The sequence below is a fragment of the Phyllobates terribilis genome, unplaced genomic scaffold (genome assembly GCF_046119375.1).
Source record: "Phyllobates terribilis strain yellow unplaced genomic scaffold, ASM4611937v1 Scaffold_2__4_contigs__length_985480577, whole genome shotgun sequence".
NCBI classification, from domain to species: domain Eukaryota; kingdom Metazoa; phylum Chordata; class Amphibia; order Anura; family Dendrobatidae; genus Phyllobates; species Phyllobates terribilis.
In genome coordinates, this window is record NW_027362762.1 from 928,034,254 (window position 1) to 928,055,953 (window position 21,700).

A 21,700-nucleotide genomic window follows, 5' to 3' on the forward strand; every position below is an offset into this window, starting at 1 on the left:
CAGGTCCCCATCTTGTGGCTATGTGTCCCATCCAGGTCCCCATCTTGTGGCTATGTGCCCCATCCAGGTCCCCATCTTGTGGCTCTGGTCCCCATCTTGTGGCTCTGTGCCCCATCCAGGTCCCCATCTTGTGGCTATGTGCCCCACCCAGGTCCACATCTTGAGGCTATGTGCCCCATCCAGGTCCACATCTTGAGGCTCTGTGCCCCATCCAGGTCCCCATCTTGTGGCTATGTGCCCCATCCAGGTCCACATCTTGAGGCTATGTGCCCCATCCAGGTCCACATCTTGAGGCTATGTGCCCCATCCAGGTCCACATCCTGTGGCTATGTGCCCCATCCAGGTCCCCTCTTGAGGCTATGTGCCCCATCCAGGTCCACATCTTGAGGCTATGTGCCCCATCCAGGTCCATATCTTGTGGCTATGTGCCCCATCCAGGTCCACATCTTGAGGCTCTGTGCCCCATCCAGGTCCCCTCTTGTGGCTATGTGCCCCATCCAGGTCCCCTCTTGTGGCTATGTGCCCCATCCAGGTCCCCATCCTGTGGGTATGTGCCCATCCAGGTCCCCTCTTGTGGCTCTGTGCCCCATCCCGGTCCCCATGTTGTGGCTATGTGCCCCCTGTGCTGTTCTTCACACACATAAAATAGAAAAAAAAAAAGATGATTCTCACCTGTCCTCCGTTCCCTCGGCGGCCTTCCTGCAGATGTGGCCCGCAGGCACCACAGAGTCCGACCCCTTGACGATCCCGACCTGGTCCAGGAGGAGCCGCCGACAGCAGCGCTGCATTGCCGTACAGAGACTGTCTCCCAGCACAGCATTTTCAATGTCAGCCGCCGGCCAATCAGAGGCCAGCAGCTGACATCTGCATATGGCAATGACGTCATACTCGCTGCGCCGACACGCAGATATCAGCTGCTGGCCTCTGATTGGCCGGCGACTGGCATTGGAAATGCAGTGCTGGGAAACAGTCACTGTGTGGCAATTCAGCGCTGCTGTCGGCGGCTCCTCCTGGACCAGGTCGGGATCGTCAAGGGGTCTGTGCCTGCGGGCCGCATAAAGCAGCCTCAGGGGCCGCATGCGGCCCGCGGGCCGCGTGTTTGAGACCCCTGCTCTATACATTGTTAATGTGGTAAATGACTATTCTAGCTGCAAACGTCTTGTTTTTATTGCAATATTTACATAGGTGTATAGAGGCCCATTTCCAACAACCACCAGTGTTTTAATGGTACATTGTGTTTGCTTACTATGTAAGAAGGCTAATGGATGTTTAGAAAACCCTGGCACAAGTATGTTAGCCCAGCTGAAAACAGTTTGGCTGATTTGAGAAGCTATAAAATTGACCTTCCTTTGAGCTAGTTGAGAATCTGGAGCATTACATTTGTTTGTTCTATGAAACTCTCAAAATGGCCAGAAAAAGAGAACTTTCATCTGAAACTAGACAGTCTATTCTTGTTCTTAGAAATGAAGGCTATTCCATGCGAGAAGTTGCCAAGAAACTGAAGATTTCCTACAACGGTATGTACTACTCCCTTCAGAGGAGAGCACAAACAGGCTCTAACCAGAGTAGAAAGAGAAGTGGGAGGCTCCGCTGCACAACTGAGCAACAAGACAAGTACATCAGAGTCTCTAGTTTGCCTAGAGCCTCACAGCTCCTCAACTGGCAGCTTCATTAAATAGTACACGCAAAACACCAGTGTCAACGTCTACAGTGAAGAGGCGACTCAGGGATGCTGGCCTTCAGGACAAAGTGGCAAAGAAAAAGCCATATCTGAGACTGGCTAATAAAAGGAAAAGATTAATATGGGCAAAAGAACACAGACATTGGACAGAGGAAGATTGGAAAAAAGGTTTATGGACAGACGAATCAAAGTTTGAGGTGTTTGGATCACACAGAAGAACATTTGTGAGACGCAGAACAACTGTAAAGATGCTGGAAGAGTGCCTGACGCCATCTGTCAAGCATGGTGGAGGTAATGTGATGGTCTGGGGTTGCTTTGGTGCTGGTAAAGTGGGACGTTTGTACAAGGTAAATGAGATTTTGAATAAGGAAGGCTATCACTCCATTTTGCAATGCCATGCCATACCCTGTGGACAGCGCTTGATTGGAGCCAATTTCATCCTACGACAGGACAGTGACCCAAAGCACACCTCCAAATTATGCATGAACTATTTAGGGAAGAAGCAGGCAGCTGGTATTCTATCTGTAGTGGAGTGGCCAGCGCAGTCACCAGATCTCAACCCCATTGAGCTGTTATGGGAGCAGCTTGACCGTATGGTACGCAAAAAGTGCCCGTCAACCCAATCCAACTTGTGCGAGGGGCTTCAGGAAGCATGGGGGGAATTTTCTCAAGATTATCTCAGCAAATTAACAGCTAGAAGCCAAAGGTCTGCAATGCTGGAATTGCTGCAAAGGAAGCATTCTGTGACGAAAGCAAAGTTTGAAGGAGAAAATTATTCTTTCTAATAAAAATCATTATTTCTAACCTTGTCAATGTCTGGACTATATTTTCTATTCATTTCGCAACTCATTTGATAAATAAAAGTATGAGTTTTCATGGAAAACACAAACTTGTCTGGGTGACCCCAAACTTTTGAACGGTAGTATATATATTTTTTTTATCAAAGTTCTGAATTTCATTAAAGTAAAAAAAAGAACCTATACCAATTTGCTATTGCCGTGATTGTGCTGACCTAATTGTAAAAATGAAACCTGAAAATTAATGACAGAATTGCAGTTTTTTCACTATTTCATCCCTCTTATAATTTTTGTTTTTCTTCACATATTTTTTTTAGTACAATATATGATAAAATAAATGGTGTCATTCAAAAATACATCTCGTTCTGCAAAAAAATGAGCTCTCCTAGGGCTGTGTCAACAGAAGAATAAGTAAGTTATGGCTCTTGGAAAGAAAAAATGAAAACAAAAGGGAATCTGTTATCAGAATTTCACCCACCCCCCAACACACCCAAAACTATTTATACGTGCATGTAGCTCTTTCAAAGATATACTTTTACGTGGCCTGTCTGATACTGAAAATCAGCTTTTAAATTGATATGCGAATGAGGCTTAAGAGCTATTTATAGATCTGAAGCATCTGTCACTCCAGCTCTATACCCAGCTCAGTGCCGCTGCCTCCTACTACATGACTGACATCTCCTTTGCCTGAAGTCACACAGCATAGAGGCAGGCAATCAGGTAGCAGGAGGAGGTAGAGCCGCTGGATGTGGAATAGAGCTGGAGTGACAGAGGCTTCAGATCTACCATAGCTCTTCAGCCTAACTTGCATATCAATTCAAACACTGATTTCTCAGTAACGGAGGAATGGAGCGCTGCCACCTCCTTTTCCTGAATTCGCACAGCGGCGGCGCTGAGCATGGAATAGAGCTGGAGTGACAGAAGCTTCAGATCTACCATAGCTATTCAGACTCATTTTCTTATCAATTCAGACACTGATTTCTCAGTAATCGAGGAACGGACTGGCCATGAAAAGGTGTGGTTGGACTTGTCTTTGAAAGAGCTACATGCATATATAGTGTGGGAGGTGAAATCCTGCTGACAAATTCCCTTTAACGGGATAAATCCTGTCTAGCAAACATTGATAATTCATAAGAGCCCGAAAATTATTTATTATAAACGAATTAGTAAATCATCCCAGTGGGAACATTTTCATATAATCCATAAAGTATTTTTGCTGCCAGACCTGTCATTGACGATGTGTCCGTCTTCTGCAGAACTTGTGGTGAACTGCGTGAAGTTTGTGGAAATGAATGCCCTGGGGCTCACATTAGCTGCTCTCAGTAGTTACGATTATAGCACGAGAGCGGCCGCTTATCACATCCTGGGCTCCTTTGTCTCTCACATGGAAGGGGCACGCTTCAGAGATAAGAAGCAGGTAAGCATATACATAGTTAGTAAAGCCGAATAAAGACTTGCGTCCATCAAGTTCGACCTGTTAGTTCTGTAATTGCTAAAGTTGATCCAGAGGAGGGCAAAAACCCCAAATGATTTAGCCAATCTTCACCTGAGGAAAAATTCCCTCCCGACTCTGAAACCAGCAGTCAGAATAAATCCCTGTATCAACCTACTATTTTATTTTATTTTTAAGTATATGCAGAAATCTGCCTGGTATCTAGAAATGCATCCAGTCCCCGCTTGAACTGGTTTAGTGAATCCGACATTACCGTCTCCTCACTCAGTGAATTCCATATTCTCACTGCTCTTACCGTAAAGAACCCCTTCCTATGCTGGTGCTGAAACCTTTTCTCTTCCAGTCTTAGTGAGTGCCCTCTTGTTACCGTAATATCCCTCCTTTTGAACAAATCCCAGGCAAGATCTCTATACTGTCCCCTAACATATTTGTACACATTATGTCCCCCCTCAACCTTCTCTTTTCCAGGCTGAATAGTCCTAGTTTTGCCAACCTCTCTGGGTATTGCAGTCCCTCCATTCCCTTTATTAATTTTGTTGCCCTCCTTTGTACCTTTTCAAGCTCATTTATATCCTTTCTATATATTGGGGCCCATAACTGAGCACAGTATTCCAAGTGTGGTCTGACCAGTGCTTTGTACAGTGGAAGAACAATGTTCTCATCCTTTGCAGCTATACCTCTTCTGATACATCCCATTACCCTGTTTGCCCTTACAGCAGCGGCCTGACTTTGGGCACTCCAATTTAGTTTGCTATCAATCAAGATGCCCAAGTCCTTCTCCATCTCTGAATTCCCCAATGGTTTCCCATTCAGTGAGTACTGGTGACTTCCATTTTTCCTTCCCATATGTATGACCTTACATTTCTCCTCGTTAAACCTCATTTGCCATTTAATGCTCCACCTACCCAGCTTATCCAAATCCCTCTGTAGGTCTGCACTGTCCTCTTTTGTATTAATTGTTTTACATAACTTTGTGTCATCTGCAAATATTGATATTTTACTATTTATCCCTTTGACTATGTCGTTAATAAAGATATTAAATAACATTGGGCCTAGTACAGACCCCTGTGGTACCCCACTAGTGACGCTTACCCAATCTGAGTATATTCCATTTATAACCACCCTCTGCCTTCTATCCTTTAGCCAGTTAGCTACCCACTTGCAGACATTTTCCCCCAGCCCCATCATTCTCATTTTGTATACCAACCTATTATGTGGCACGCTATCGAACGCTTTTGAGAAGTCGAGATACACGACATCCACTGGTTCCCCCTGATCTACTCGAGAGCTAACCTCCTCGTAGAAGTCAATCAGGTTTGTTTGGCAGGAGCGATTCCTCATGTATCCATGTTTGTTCGGGATTAAAAGATTATTAGCATCAAGATGCTCCGTAATTGCCTCTTTAATGAAGCTTTCAAAAATTTTGCCCACAACGGACGTCAGACTCACCGGCCGATAGTTTCCGGCGTCACTTTTCGCTCCCTTTTTGAATATTGGCACTACATTCGCCTGTCGCCAATCAAGTGGCACAGACCCAGTCTCAACAGAGTCCTTAAATATAAGATATAACGGTCTGTCTATCACATTACTTAGTTCCCTTAGTACCCGTGGGTGTATGCCATCAGGTCCTGGTGATTTGGTTATTTTAATGTTACTGAGGCGTTTCTGTACCCCAGCTTGGGTTAGATTTGTCATACTTAGTGGAGGATTAAGTTTGTCACTTCTCATTTCGCCTGTTAGTTCTTTTTCCTTTGTGAAAGTTGACGAAAAAAATTTATTTAATAGATTAGCTTTATCCTCATCTTTCTCTATGATTTTGCCTTCATCACTTTTTATCGGTCCAATATTATTCGATTTAATCCTTTTACTATTTATATACGTAAAGAACAGTTTGGGATTTGATCTACTTTCCCTAGCAATACGTCTCTCTGTTTCCTCCTTCGCTATTTTTATTTGTTTTTTGCAGGTTCTCGTTTTTTCCTTGTAACACATTAGTGCCTCCTTGCTGTTTTCCTGTTTTAATCTCTTGAATGCCTCTTTTTTGCTATTTAACGCCCCTTTTACGTTCTTGTTCAACCATATTGGTTTCCTCTTATTTCTGGCCCTTTTATTCCCATACGGTATATACCTCTCGCACTGAGTATTCAGAATTCTTTTGAAGGTTTCCCATTTACTGTTCGTATTTCCTTGATTAAGAACTTTGTCCCAGTCTATAAGTTGAAGGTTTTCTTTCAGCTGATCAAACTTCGCCCTCCTAAAGTTTAATGTTTTAGTTGTTCCCTTATTGATAACCCTACTGAAGGGCATTTTGAAATTGATAATATTATGATCACTATTACCTAGGTGCCCCCCTATCTGTACCTCAGTTATTCTATCAGGCCTATTAGTCAATATTAAGTCCAACACGGCCTTCCCTCTCGTTGGTTCCTGCACTAGTTGGGAGAGATAATTATCCTTGATATTTGTCAAGAACCTTTTTCCTTTCTGCGATCTACAGGTTTCTGTTTCCCAGTCAATATCCGGGTAGTTGAAGTCCCCCATTACAATCACCTCATTATGTTTTGCTACTTTGTCTATTTGTCCTAATAGCAGTTTCTCATTCTCCTCTGTTATATTGGGTGGCTTATAGCAGACCCCCAGTAATATTTTATTATTATTTTTTGCCCCCTCTATCTCTACCCACATGGACTCGACCCCCTCTTCTCCCTCTCCTATATCTTCCCTTAGTCTGGGCTTTAGACGTGACTTTACATATAAGCAGACTCCTCCGCCCTTCCCCTGTTTCCGGTCCCTTCTAAATAAACTATAATCTGTTAAATTTACCGCCCAGTCGTAGCTATCGTCTAGCCAAGTCTCTGTTATACCTACGATGTCATACCTCTCCTCCGATATAAGCGCCTGCAGCTCATCCGCCTTATTGGTCAGGCTTCTTGCGTTGGTCAGCATGCAAGATAAAACTTTGGGGTTATTTAGCATCCTATTCTTCTCTAACGATCTAACTGTACTATCCCCACCCCCCTCTCCACCCTCATTATATTCACTTCTCCCCTTCCCCCTTGCTTGCCTCACATCCCACCTATTTCCTTGGTTTCCCCCCCCCGTCTCTAGTTTAAAAACTCCTCCAACCTATTAGCCATCTTCTTCCCCAGCACCGCTGCACCCTCCCCATTGAGGTGCAGCCCGTCCCTACGGTAGAGCCTGTAGCCGACAGCGAAGTCGGCCCAGTTCTCCATGAACCCAAACCCTTCTGCCTTGCACCAACTCTTTAGCCACTTATTCACCTCCCTAACCTCCCGTTGGCGCTCCTGTGTGGCTCGCGGGATTGGTAGTATTTCTGAGAAAACTACCTTGGAGGTCCTTGCCCTAAGCTTCCTACCTAGATCCCTGAAATCATTTTTAAGGACCCTCCATCTACCACTCACTTTGTCATTGGTGCCAATGTGGACCATGACCGCTGGGTCTTCGCCAGCCCCACCCAGTAACCTGTCAACCCGATCCGCGATGTGCCGGACTCGAGCGCCAGGGAGGCAGCACACCGTTCGGCGATCCCGGTCTTTGTGACAGATTGCCCTGTCTGTCCCCCTAATAATAGTCACCCACTACCAGGACCTGTCTAGCCTGCCCTACACTTCCCCCCTCCCCCTCATTACTGGAGCATACACTCCCCCGGCGGTCAGAGGATCTGTCGTGCTCCAATAATGCCGGTTCTGAACCAGCCTTCCTATACTTCTTCCCTCTATCCCTTCTAACTGTTACCCAGCTCCCTGCCTGTTCAGCCTGCGCTTCCCCACTAAGCTCCACCCCCAGTGTTGACCCATTGAGTGTCTGCTCGGTGAGCAGCAAACTCCGTTCCATGTTGTCGATGCTCCTCAGTACCGCTATCTGAGCACTTAGATCCAGGATTTGGGCTTCCAAGTGCACGATATGCTCACATCTCTCGCAGCAGTATGGATCCCTGAGCGGTAGCTCAGGGAATGCATACATTGCGCAAGATGTACACTGCACGGCTCCGGCCAACATGGACGTCATTCTAAATATGGGGATACAGTCAGTATATATGTACAAGTACAAAACACAATTATTTATATATAGGTGTATGGACGGGGATCAATTAGGGATGTGCAAGTGTATCGATTAGATATCGGCGCGGGATCAGTTAAGTATGGACGGGGGATCAATTAAGTATCAATTAAGTATGGACGGGGGATCAGCTGAGTGGGTCAGGTGGATTAATTAAGTATGGACGGTGTGTCAATTAACTATGGACTGGGATCAATAAGTATGAACTGGGGAAATAATTAATTGTGGACTAGGGAATCAATCAATTAATTATGGACAGGGGGTTTAATTAAATAGGATGGGGGGTAAAGCAAATAAATAGGTATGGACGGTGGGTCAATTAACTAAGGACTGGGGATCAATAAGTATCAATAATATCAATAAATATGGACTGGGGAAATAATTAATTGTGGTCTGGGGAATCAATTAATTATGGACAGGGGTTAATTAAATATGGTGGGGGATAAGGCAAATAGATAGGGACTGGGGATGAGTAAAAGTGGACAAGGGGAATCTATTAAATAGGACAAGGGGGATCACTCAATTATGGGCTGGGGGGGTCAATCATTTAAATGTGGTCAGGGGGATCACTTTAATATGGACGGGGGGTGGTTGGGGATCAATTAAATGAGGACGGGGGGGTCAATTTAATGTGGTCAGAGGGATCAGTTAAATATGGACGGGGGTGATCAATTTAAATATGGACGGGGGGGGGTAATCAATTAAATATGGACTAGGGAATACAATACAATTACAATACAGATACAAATACAATACAGTACAGTACACACTTGGGTTCAGTAGGGCCGCTTATCGCGGCCTCCTGCCCCTCACTCACCTCCTCTAGGGACGCTGCACGCTATCACAGTGCGCTTGTCCCTCCGGTCGCCTCTTACCGGTCCTCCTGATCACCTCCTGGTCACCACCACCTGGCACCCTCCGCTGGCCGGCACTGCACGCTGCCACAGCGCTCTCTTGCGCTCGTCCCTCCGGTCGCCTCCTACTGGTCCTCCCGGTCCGCTCGGTCACCTCCGCCTGGCTCTCCTCCCTTCCCAGGAGCTCTCTCCACACACAGCACAACTCTTGCAGCACACGGCAGGCTCCGCCTCCACCACTTCCTGTCAGGCCTCCTCCCACTTCCTGTCAGCACAGTATGAGGATACTGCAGACACCACATGAGTTAGCATCTTTTATCATTCTGTCACTTATAGGGTCAAAATTATTTGCTGCTTATTTTCTTAATCCATCTTTAAAGTAGTTTGAGCCCTGTTTACAAAGCTACAAATCTCCTACATAAGCGTAATGTACAGCAGCCACCACTAGGGGGAGCCTATTGCATCTTATTACATGCTGAATTTATGGATTTTTTAGGATATTTTGAGCTCTGTCTCAAAAATTCATTGTCGCTTAATTTTTAGCTCTTTCCACAGGAACAGACATATGATACATGCTAAGATGTAACGCTGCTTTTCTATTCCAGCTGCAGTGTCTGTTAGACGTAGTAAAGAATGGAATCCGAAAGGAGAATATCAAACTGGCATTCACATTGAGTCTTTATGGCGCTCGAGCTGCCCAGGTCATCCTCAGACCAGGTTATTATGATTGTGCTGCAAATTAAAACATGTACATTAGCTGGAGCTGCTGCCATAGAAAAACAAGTCGTTGAAATATAGTTAGTGATTAAAGCTCTGGCTCTTTAAGAGAAGACTGATGTCCGTTCAAATCTGGCTCTCCACTTGCTCTCTCTTTTGAGAGCTGAGTGAGACTTCCTGCTACAGAGCTTGGATATACCACTGTGTGGGGGAAGGCTGGGAGACTGCAGAATGTAAGTCTCTTACTTCATGCTGACTGTAGTTATAAAAGAGGTAATGTAAGATGGATCATTGTATTTTATGGATCAGCAGCACCCACAGGATGGAAGCAGCAGCTCAGGTAAATCCTACAGCCTTCTTTGTGTGGCCTGACTGCTGCTATCTCTATACAGTATGTAGTAAAAAGACTCAGATTAACTCTGTACAATCATCTGTGTCCTCTTGTAGATTTCACTCTTTAGAAACAGTTATGTTCTCTTCACGCAGGTTAAACCTTTAGAAGCAGCTATGTCCTCTTTCTTTTATCGGGCTGCATTATGCACAGCATAATTGCCTGTCTGATATATAACAATATTCTGTGTGAAGTGTTTAGCCGCTGGTTGAAGGCAAAGAATATCTTCACCTGATTGGCGTTTCACTGATTCACTACTCATTGGGATTCTCTGGTGAAATGATTCACCACTTTGTGAATTTGTGACGACAAACATGTGAATTGATTCTCCTACTGTTTTCAGTTGATGAGTCCACCCAAAGCCCTGCAGATCTTGAGCACAGGGCTCAGATGATGTTGGCAGTGGCCCCCCACATACATACACAGTTGGTATTTTGGTATGAATTTCACCAGATTTTGAGCTGAGTGTTAAAGTGAATCTGTAACCCGCATTGCTAAAATACTGATAGAAGCGATCTGATTTGTTACTGACATGAATTTGAGAAAAGTCTTAGAATTTCCCCTACTGTCACTCCTAGCATTTTTATGAAATTTTAAATGGGTTTTACCACTAACGTCTGTCAAATGTCCTAAAAGTATATGATTACTTCAGGAACCCACGTTCAGATGGTGTTTAAAGGGGATGTCCGGCCTTAGGCTACAAGTCTGCAATCACCGTATGTGACTGCAGACTTATGAATCTTCACATCGCGAGCTGTGATGATTCGCCGGTGCCTGGACCGGGAGGTCATGTGACCACAGGTATGTGATTTGCATACTCCTGGCCACATTCCAACTAGACGTGTCTGGCCTTGCTCAATCCATTTACATTGAGTGAGGCCTCGCATGTCTAGTCAGCACGTGACCTCATGTATGCAAATTTTTCTGGCATTAGAGAATCCTCACATTGCCCTCAATGTGAGGATTCGCAAGTCTGCAGTCACATAAAGTGACTGCAGACTTATAACCTTAGGCCAGACAGCCCCTTTAAGAAGGCGGATTCCATTACATTTTACATATAATAGTTTTTGTTATTTCAAAAAACAGAGGAACACATGTACATCCGGACAACCAGGTTCCTGTTATCTCATGAATACTTGGACCTGAACAAAGTTCCAGATTTCTACAGACTGTTCTATAGCTCTGACGTAGAGGTAAGTTCCTATCCAATGGCATTCTTTTAATTAATTTCCTATTTAGTTGAATGTATTCTGTTCCCTGCTATCATGGGGAGGGACTGTAGTTTTCTTCATTGGGATTATTGGGAAACTTTGTTAAAAACTTTATGCACACTTAGATCTAAAATGAATGTCCACCTTTAATCACCTTGTCCTTATTGATCCAAAATTACATGTTGATTAATTTTTCTTAATGTATTTTTATAGCTCTTCTGCAACAGAGCACCAAATCCTCAGCGTTCGCTTAGATTTAGAAGATAACACAATAGCTACTTGAAGCCACCACTAGAGGGAGCTCAGGAGGCCACTGCATACTGTGCTGGCATTGAATACACAGCGGCATTTGGCTTCCTCTAGAGATCAGGAAAATACATAAATACATTTTGTAAAATTCTTGATATCTGGAATTTTTTTTTTATTCATATTTTTCTTTTGTTTTACACGATAGCATAAGGTGGAACGGGAATGGATTCTCTCATTATTAAATGATGGAATGAGGGACAAGTATTGCTACGAGCTGTATGATTACCAGAAGATATTTGTGGTCATCATGACTTATTACAACAGTCCCCTGTGTGACGAGGCATCCCAGGTAATGTTACCCTCTCAGATATTTGGAGGATACCCCCTTTTCAGGTATTGCTTTTGGTCTGGGTATAGAACAGCACTGGTTAATCCCTTTTAATTGATTTTATTGATAATTTGATTTGCTGATTGATCTAATGTTTCCCCTTCTAGCCTCTCATCATGGATCTGTTTATGAAAGCCTCTAAAATTCCCAAAGCTGCGTATGAACTGATCCGAGATCACAGCCTTCTAACCTGGATACAGAATATATTGGGAAAGTGGTATGTTTGTTTTTTGGCCACTTTTAAACCCCAAAAATCTTTTTTTAAAATGTATGTACAATTTGTTAATGTAAAAAATAATTTTAAAATATGTGTATGTGCCTTTTAAAGCTTCAGGCTGCTGTAATGATTTGTGAATGGTTTGTCATGTCTGTATGTGGAGCTGCAAGTTCAGAGCTCAGTGGGCATTCCCTGGAAGCATGGTCTCCCTCCCTCACCCTCGCCCCGAGTTCAATGCTTTAGTTTGTGTGTCCTCCCGCTGATACTTGAAAACTATTTGTGTCACTATAAAAACAAAAAACCTTAGTAACAGGCTCAGGTTATAAGAGTAAAAATGATCCCCATGTTAATAAAACGTTTGTTTCGCCCTGCTTTTTCAGAGGTTGTGTTGCATTCATCCACTGGCACTTATAGCTGCTACTACATTGTTTTTCTAGATTACTGATCATCCTTTTCCTTGAGTTACCTTGACTTATTATATTATTTCTCTGTATTTTAATTGTTTTCAATAAAATAAGACAAGTTTACTCAACGAAAAGGATTAAAAATAATGTAGCAGCAGCTATAAGTGACAGTTGCTGGATGTATCACAACCCCTGACGAAGCAGGGCGAAACACACAATATGAGGATCATTTTCTCACTCTTATAGCCTGAGCCCAGTCCTCTGGTTTTTGGTTTATATTATGTTTTTGAAGTGTTATTTTAGTTACCTTTTACGTGGATCCAGTTTTAGGATTTTTCCCTTTTATCTACAATTTGTGTAACAATGCAGATGTTTTACTAAACGTGGCGGCTATGAATAATATCTGACCACGGATTCCCTGAAGGTTCTTAGTAGCAGGTTAACAAGCAGCCAGGATTATAGGGGATTGTCAGAATCAATTAAACCGAGGTTTGTTTGTAATCTATGACTGTGAACTGTCTCAACTCGGGGCACATGGCTCTGCATTGGAGTTGTAAACGCGGAATGGTAGGAGGTTTTTAAGTTGCTTCACATTTTATTCTTTAGTCTCCATACACATTAGACTAATGATGGTCGAACCTGCTGATATCAGCGTGGTCGGATGACTGTTTAATGTATAGAGGGGGACTATATTCATATTCTTTAGTCTCCACATTAGGCTAATGATGGTCAAACCTGCTGATATCAGCGTGGTCGGCTGACTGTGTAATGTATAGAGGGGGACTATATTCATATTCTTTAGTCTCCATACACATTAGGCTAATGATGGTCGAACCTGCTGATATCAGCGTGGTCGGCTGACTGTGTAATGTATAGAGGGGGACTATATTCATATTCTTTAGTCTCCATACACATTAGGCTAATGATGGTCGAACCTGCTGATATCAGCGTGGTCGGCTGACTGTCTAGTGTATAGACGGGGACTATATTTATATTCTTTAGTCTCCATACACATTAGGCTAATGATGGTCGAACCTGCTGATATCAGCGTGGTCGGCTGACTGTCTAATGTATAGAGGGGGACTATATTTATATTCTTTAGTCTCCATACACATTAGGCTAATGATGGTCGAACCTGCTGATATCAGCGTGGTCGGCTGACTGTCTAATGTATAGACGGGGACTATATTCATATTCTTTAGTCTCCATACACATTAGGCTAATGATGGTCGAACCTGCTGATATCAGCGTGGTTGGATGACTGTTTAATGTATAGAGGGGGACTATATTCATTCCAGTCTGTCCAGTGCCATCTTGAGACCATTAAGTCTTTGCCTATCTTGATTTTACTACAATTTGTCTTCACGTCTTGTGTACTTGTTTCGACAGGTACGTGGAAAATAAAACCCTGGCCACTGTAATAACTCTGCTCAGCAACTTGTGGTTTACAAATCTTGGAACTAAAGGGAAGGCCAAGTCTAAAGAAGGACAAGATGAAGTCGGAGAGCAAGAAAAGTTCCTCCCTCTTCACTTAGTGAATGAGATGCTCTCAGTGTTGATGATCCTTCTCCGACACATCCGGTAAGTCACAGCTGATCATCATTTTATGTTTGGTATTGCTATATTGATATAAATGAGCTATTCCTCATTGAGCAGATTTCCTTTTTTTGATGTGTTTGACAGTCAAATAAGCAGAGCTGCAGTGTACAGCATTGGGGAAAGAAAGCTGCAACCGTAACATTCACAAACTGTCTGTTGTGTACGTGACACATACATACCATTAATGGGGTTTTCCCATCTTAGTAAGCGTATATATACAAGAATACACGTCTGACATTCATTACATCTTGCAATTTTTTCAACAGGCCAAATTTAGGTGGCGTTCACATTGCCCAGTATTTTGCTGCATTGAGCTCAGTTCTGACTTATCGCAGAAGAGTCCTGGACGCCTTCACAGAAATGGGACGGTTTGCAATCAACCAGCAGATTTTCTCCGTCAGTAAAGCGCTGTTACTGCTGCAAAAATGGAGTGTTATTGAGAAGGACCTAGATCTCCAGGAGAAATTAAGCAACCTGGCAAAGGAATACCGGATCAAAGAGCTAAAAAGTAAGGGTAAAAAAAATGGATATTTTGGTTGGCGAGTTTTTGTTGATCAGTGTCAGAAATTAAAGCGGTATTCCCATCTCCAAGATCCTATCCTAATACTAGGTGTTATAATAATAGCAAGTACCTCCAATTAGGAATGTAGTATAGTTCTTCTAATTCGCTATGTCTCTTACCCCATGTGCAGGGCATTGCAATAGCTTAGGTATCCATAGTTACGACCACTCATATAGTGACAGTTGGTTAGCTAGTTGCTAGTAGTCGTTAGCATGGATACCTAAGCTACTACAATGCTCTGCACTTGAGGAAAGAGACATCACAAATCAGAAGAACTATACTACATTTCTAATTGGAGGTATTTGCTAATATTGTGAGCCCTCGCGGGCAGCGTCCTCTCTCCTCCTGTACCGGTCACTGACTCGTTTTGTTAAGATTATTGTAAGTGTTTTTGCTATGTATACCCCTTTCTCACATGTAAAGCGCCATGGAATAATGGCGCTATAATAATAAATAATAATAGTAATAATTATTATTACACCTACTACATATTGGGATAGGATCTTGGAGACAAGAATATCCCTTTAAGCACTGACAGATCACCTGACATGAGACGTACTGAAGTAGTAAGTGCCATCCGAACAGATGTCTCCACTCAAGTTGTGTGTGGGATTGCAATAATGAAAAAGTCCTGGCGCCCCTTTTATGATTGGTAACTTACTGGACCATTTCAGCCTAATAAATGGTGATGAGAAGAAAAACCAGCAATAATGAGCCAAGTTTCCAGATAATGAACGCTATACTTCAATGGAGCTGATCGGCGGGGTACCGGGTGTCGCACCTCCACCGATCATATAGTGATAACCTACCCTAAGGATATGCCGTCAATGTAAAAGTCTCGGACACCCCCTTTTAAGCATCCTGTCCATCAGGCTCGTAGATGGTAGGATCCTGAAAGCGTTTATTGAAAGCTTTTCCAATCTTCATCACTACTTACACCATGCAGTGTGCAACCCTGGATCAAGTTTTATTGCAAACATCTACAGTCATGGCCAAAAGTATTGAGAATGAGACAAATAGTAATTTTTCCAAAGTTTTTGTAATGGCAATTTGCATATACTCCTGAATGTCAAAGAGTGATCAGCTTAACAGCAATTACTGTACTTGCAAAGTCAATATTTGCCCAGAAAATGAACTTTAACCCCCAAAACACATTTCAACATCATTGCAGTCCTGCCTTAAAAGGAGCAGCTAACATCGTTTTAGTGATTGATCCATTAACACAGGTGTGGGTGTTGATGAGGACAGGGCTGGCGATCAATCAGTCATGATTAAGTAAGAATGACATCACTGGACACTTTAAAAGGAGGCTGGTTCTTGGTATCATTGTTTCTCTTCAGTTAACCATGGTTATCTCTAAAGAAACACGTGCAGCCATCATTGCACTGCACAAAAATGGCCTAACAGGGAAGAGTATCGCAGCTACAAAGATTGCACCTCAGTCAACAATCTATCGCATCAAGAACTTCAAGGAGAGAGCTTCCATTGTTGTCAAAAAGGCTCCAGGGCGCCCAAGAAAGACCAGCAAGCGCCAGGACCGTATCTTAAAACTGTTTCAGCTGCGGGATCGGACTACCAGCAGTGCTGAGCTTGCTCAGGAATGGCAGCAGGCTGGTGTGAGTGCTTCTGCACGCACTGTGAGGCGGAGACTCTTTGAGCAAGGGCTGGTTTCAAGGAGGGCAGCAAAGAAGCCACTTCTCTCCAGAAAAAACATCAGGGACCGACTGATATTCTGCAAAAGGTACAGGGAGTGGACTGCTGAGGACTGGGGCAAAGTCATTTTCTCTGATGAATCCTCTTTTCGATTGTTTGGGACATCTGGAAAACAGCTTATTCGGAGAAGAAGAGGTGAGCGCTACCACCAGTCTTGTCTCATGCCAACTGTAAAGCATCCTGAAACCATTCATGTGTGGGGTTGCTTCTCAGCCAAGGGAATCGGCTCACTCACAGTCTTGCCTAAAAACACAGCCATGAATAAAGAATGGTACCAGAATGTCCTCCAAGAGCAACTTCTCCCAACCGTCCAAGAGCAGTTTGGCGCCCAACAATGCCTTTTCCAGCATGATGGAGCACCTTGCCATAAAGCAAAGGTGATAACTAAATGGCTCATGGAACAAAACATAGAGATTTTGGGTCCATGGCCTGGAAACTCCCCAGATCTTAATCCCATTGAGAACTTGTGGTCAATCATCAAGAGACGGGTGGACAAACAAACACCAACAAATTCTGGCAAAATGCAAGCATTGATTATGCAAGAATGGACTGCTATCAGTCAGGATTTGGTCCAAAAGTTGATTGAGAGCATGCCAGGGAGAATTACAGAGGTCTTGAAGAAGAAGGGGCAACACTGCAAATATTGACTTGCTGCATTAACTCATTCTAATTGTCAATATAACCTATTGGTACTCATAATATGATTGCAATTATATTTCTGTATGTGATATAAACATCAGACAAACACTAATAAAAACCAGAGGCTAGCAGATCATGGGAAAATATCATTTTGGTGTCATTCTCAAAACTTTTGGCCATGACTGTATATCTTTAAAGGTTTTTTTTTTTTGCAGATACAATATAATTCCTCCTACTCCACCCATTCTTTCTTTTAGTTACTTCTTTGCCTTGGATAGAAGGATGAAAGCCAAAATGTAGCCTTACAAAAAGCCAAAATGTAGCCTTAAAAAAAAGGCAAAATGTAGCCTTAAAAAAAACAAAAAATGTAGCCTTAACTTTCTCTCTGATAACCGTTCTACAATGAACCTTGCACGTGCGTTTTCTCACATGAGCAGGAGAGACTTCATCAAAGTTTCTAGAGATTGACAGCAACCAGAGATCCTGAAACTGTTCTGAAATTTTTGTTGAAAGATATAACTTTTCACTATATAAAGAATATCCTGCAATAGGCCTAATAACTGCCCAGTTGTCACGTCACTTTCCCAGAAGAGAAGAGGCGTTACGACAAGGACTTGATCTTGAATTACGTCTTCCTCCATTATATTTATTTTCAGATCCATATCTCTGACTCCTAATACGTAATCGGCCTATGACTGTCCCCCTTGAATACCAAGGGGGCGTCCATTGTGTGCGCGTAATTCATAGATAGGACTTTAATTAAGTCTGGACTCCTCTCCTCATTCAGGGCATTGACGTTCCATTTAATTAGCCGCGAGTACAAAGATTTCTGCAGCTCTACGACCTCGACTGCAAGGTTTTACCATCTGCAAAGTGTTATGTGGGATGAGAAATGATTGGGAAGTGCAAAAAGGAGAAAATCAAAAGCACTTACAGAGCACAAGAACTTAAGTGTAGCCTGCAGAGTGTGGGTGAGCGAGCCGCTAAATATACACCGCGAATACTCTCCGCAGATCAATCAGAGGTTTGTCATCGTCGAAGGCAATTGTCTTTGCTGCATGCAGTTTTCTCCTGCCTCCCCATGGACCTTCAGTGTACAAAGCACCTAAAAAGATTTTCATTACAATAACCATGCATGCTAAAGAACCTCGGTTTAGTGTGCCACTTTAATGGGGTTGCCCAATACCTTTTTCAGAATGCAGCCCGTAGGGAAATTAATCACTCTTGGCCCATTCTTGGCACCCCTGGCCAACAAGGACTTTTTGTTTGCAGCTGTTAAATAATAGTGAGAAAAACGAGGGTAGTTTCCGGCATAACCGACTGGATAAAAATTATAAGTTTATTGAATCAAGTTAAGTTCATCAGAAGTTAAAAATCTCAACACCTGCCGCATTTCTGGAATACTAGGACGCCCTTAGTCATATTAGTCCTTGTTGTGTTGAGGTCTTCAGCTTTTAATGGACTTTTAACTTGATTCAATAAACTTATATTTTTTACCCAGTGGGTTGTGCGAGAAACTACCCTCGTTTTTCTCTCTATTGGCTGCAATCACCAGCAGGTACGGCACCCACTGGTTTCTAATCGCAGCAACAGATTCATCTATTTTACCAGCGTGAACAGCTCTAACCCTCCCCCTCTCCCCTAATTCCTTCCCTAGTAAATAATAGTAACCGAAAAGGTACCAAAACCGCCAATAATAAAATTGTGATGCTAGTCACTTACTCCCGGACAGGGTAGTCAAGAGGTCTGAGGTCAAAAGCCGGAAGGGTATGACATAGACAGAGGGGTGAGACAAAGGCATAGTCGGGTCACAGTCCGAGGTTGGAATTCCAGGAAGGTAGCGGATCACGACAAATGGGCTAGGCAAACGGATGGTCAAGACAAATCCAGGGTCGAGCAACAAAGATCAGAATACAAACCTAGGATCACAAAGCACACACCTCATGAGCAAAGCTACAATTGGCAGCAATCTAGGGCAGAGAGCTGGCTCAATAGACAGGTATTTACTCCTAACAAGAGACACATGGATGAAGCCCCGGCACACCTTCGTCCTGATCGGCTCGCACTGAACCACTCTCCATTCTGGTTCTCTGTTACTAGCATTGTAAAAGAGTCTGGATCGTCTCATAAGAAACCAACAAGGATCGTTTTCTGCATTACGGACAAATCTTTATAATCTCGCGATTGAAATAAGGATCTTTTGTCCTTGAGGGTGGAGCGCCTGTCGAGCACGTACAGTATACACGAGCACATTTAGGTTTGTGACTAATGTCCCTTTCACTGGCTAGTAAACATCTGGACTGAGGCAGTAGCACAATTTTACCGTTGCTAGTAAGCATCTAAGCTTGTCTACATCCCATTTTGCTTCCATGTTGCAGGCTCTATAAAGGAGAAGTACAGGCAGCCCGGTTCTCGGCATGTGAAGAAGAAACTTGGAGCTGAACTGGAGACTGATGTGCAAGAGGTCTCGAGTCTGCAAAATTCCAAACAGCACGTGAAATCCATACTGATACACTGGAAACCTGCGTTCTTGAGCTCATCATCTGCAAAAGAAATGAAAGAAAGCATTGAGAAAGGAAGGAGCATCGCAGAGGACACCACAGCCAAGCAGGAGGACACCACCAGTGATGATCTGGTGTGTGCCACCGCCTGCTTGGTAACAAAGTGGATAATGGTGGTAGAGGGTGGACACACTGGGAACATTCATGATCTAGGGGCTTCTCTGCACTGGCTGAACACATGCATATTACCAAATACCCGTATAGTACAGGAACTCCTGAAGGACGGCGTGCTTAGAAGCATCCTGTATAAACTCTTCTACAGAGTCTGGGACACCTGTGACTCCACGACAGAATTGCTGGACTTGTCTAACCAAGTCATTATGAAGCTGATAAAGAGTCGGAGAGCTGGTAAGGACGTGACCCTTAATGCTGTGGAGGAATTGTGTCTTCAGCCTGGTGACAATGCAGATGACATGCGGAAAGGTTGGTACTCCTTACGGTCAGCTGCTGGTGGTTGTCATGTGAGATCAGTGGAGGGAGTTTCACTCATAAGGGAGCGCTTGAAATTATAGATGTAGCAAGTCCTAATGTTGCAGGTCACACTGTGTTAATAGTGTAGGATGCCCAAGCTGCGATGTTCTCTACTGAAACGGCCACAAATACTGTCATAATGGGTGACTACAACATACAAAGCCCCTGCCGGCTGCATTACATAGCTGTCGCCCTCCTTTCACTGCAGCAACACCTTAGGTGCCACAGTCAAAGGCAACTGCAGTATCTAAGCGACTGAACAGAGGTATGGGGGCCCTGCTGTCCTCCCATCGCCTCCCTGCGTCATGTTCATGGCCTGCTAATAGTGGACATCTTTGTACCCCTAATAGGCATCCAAAAATATATAATATATATACCGCAAGTTTTTTTTTTTTTTTTTTTTTTAAATTCCAGTATGGGAAAAGAGGGGATGTGTGTGTTGGTGTTATATTGTTCAGAAACGTGCCATTGTATCTACCAAGACATCTACTGTAATTTTGCAATATTCGTCTTCTGTTCCAGCTGCCGGCAGTTTCATGGCGTCCCTTTACTTCGGGGATATCTGGCTTGGCGCCTCCTCCCCGGTCACCTTTACCAGTCATGTGCAGCTGGTATGTGAAGCGGCGGACCGAGAAGTACGAAAAAGGAGGACAGAAGAGCACGAGCCCATTGTGTCTGTGTGTAGGAAGCTCTGCACTGTGCTATACAGCAGGTAGAATATCTCCTGCTAGATGGATTTCTATAGGTTTCATGAACCGTGCAGTCACTTCCTCAGGGCTGAATGTGGACCGAGCTTTGAGTATGAGACATTCTGCACAGCGCCAGTGTGGTCTTGATAAAGCCCCGGATATTTTATACATTTCAATATAATATTTTTCTAAACTTTGTTCTATATATTGCATGCTGGTGTCCTGATCTCCCCAAGAAAGCAATATATATATTTTGTAGAAAAAGGTCTGCTGGCTATAAGATGGGACTGAAGATGCCAGATTATCAAACTTTACAGATAATTGAACTTAGAGTGAAAAAAACACACTTTAAAACTAAAAGTTGCAGATAATCTAGGAATATGCATAACCAGGGTGGTACAGAGAGAGAAATCATAGGGCTCCAAAGCAAAAACTCTGTTTGACACCATTGACAGATTTGCTCAATGTACAATTTATTTTTCTCTTTTATTAAAATTAATTAAATTTAAAGCAAATTCACTCTCATTCCAGGTTAATTTTTGCAATAAACCAGGAGCTAGTGCTATTGCTGCACTCTGGTAGCTGGCACAGAAATGTGTGCGGAGGGACAATGCATCTAGGATTTTGCACTGAAAATCTAAGCAGGGTTGCTCATAAAGGGGTTATCTAACATTGAAAATACTCATACCTAACAAAAATAGTTTTTCAAATTACAGGTATATTTGCTTTCGGTCCCCCCTTGGATAAAGCGCAGACCGCTCTGGCTGGACATCATAGAATGTTAGAGTTGGAGGGGACCTCCAGGGTCATCGTGTCCAACCCCCTGCTCAATGCAGGATCCACTAAACCATCTCAGACTGGTGTCTGTCCAGCCTCTGTACGAAGACTTCCATTGAAGGAGAACTCACCACCTCTCGTGGCCGCCTGTTCCACTTATTGTTCACCCTCACTGTCAAAAAGTTTTCCCTAATATCTAATCGGTATCTTCTCCCTTTCAGTTTCATCCCATTGCTTCTAGTCTTTC

At 43.4% G+C, this 21,700-nt stretch overlaps 2 protein-coding genes across 2 annotated transcripts in view; one reads left to right on the plus strand and one right to left on the minus strand.

Moving 5' to 3' along the window:
- URB1 (URB1 ribosome biogenesis homolog) overlaps nt 1-21,191 on the plus strand; it is a 108,759-nt gene extending 87,568 nt beyond the window's left edge. The window contains exons 31-39 of the mRNA XM_073668308.1: nt 3,735-3,895; nt 9,471-9,582; nt 11,060-11,166; nt 11,639-11,782; nt 11,929-12,038; nt 13,832-14,023; nt 14,308-14,549; nt 19,334-19,939; nt 20,510-21,191. Coding sequence (XP_073524409.1) covers nt 3,735-3,895; nt 9,471-9,582; nt 11,060-11,166; nt 11,639-11,782; nt 11,929-12,038; nt 13,832-14,023; nt 14,308-14,549; nt 19,334-19,939; nt 20,510-20,703 — 1,868 coding nt within the window. The 3' untranslated portion in view covers nt 20,704-21,191. The remainder of the gene's footprint in view (nt 1-3,734; nt 3,896-9,470; nt 9,583-11,059; nt 11,167-11,638; nt 11,783-11,928; nt 12,039-13,831; nt 14,024-14,307; nt 14,550-19,333; nt 19,940-20,509) is intronic.
- MRAP (melanocortin 2 receptor accessory protein) overlaps nt 18,418-21,700 on the minus strand; it is a 38,054-nt gene continuing 34,771 nt past the window's right edge. Inside the window, exon 4 of the mRNA XM_073668312.1 lies at nt 18,418-19,498. The gene's annotated coding sequence lies outside the window, so the exon portion shown is untranslated. The remainder of the gene's footprint in view (nt 19,499-21,700) is intronic.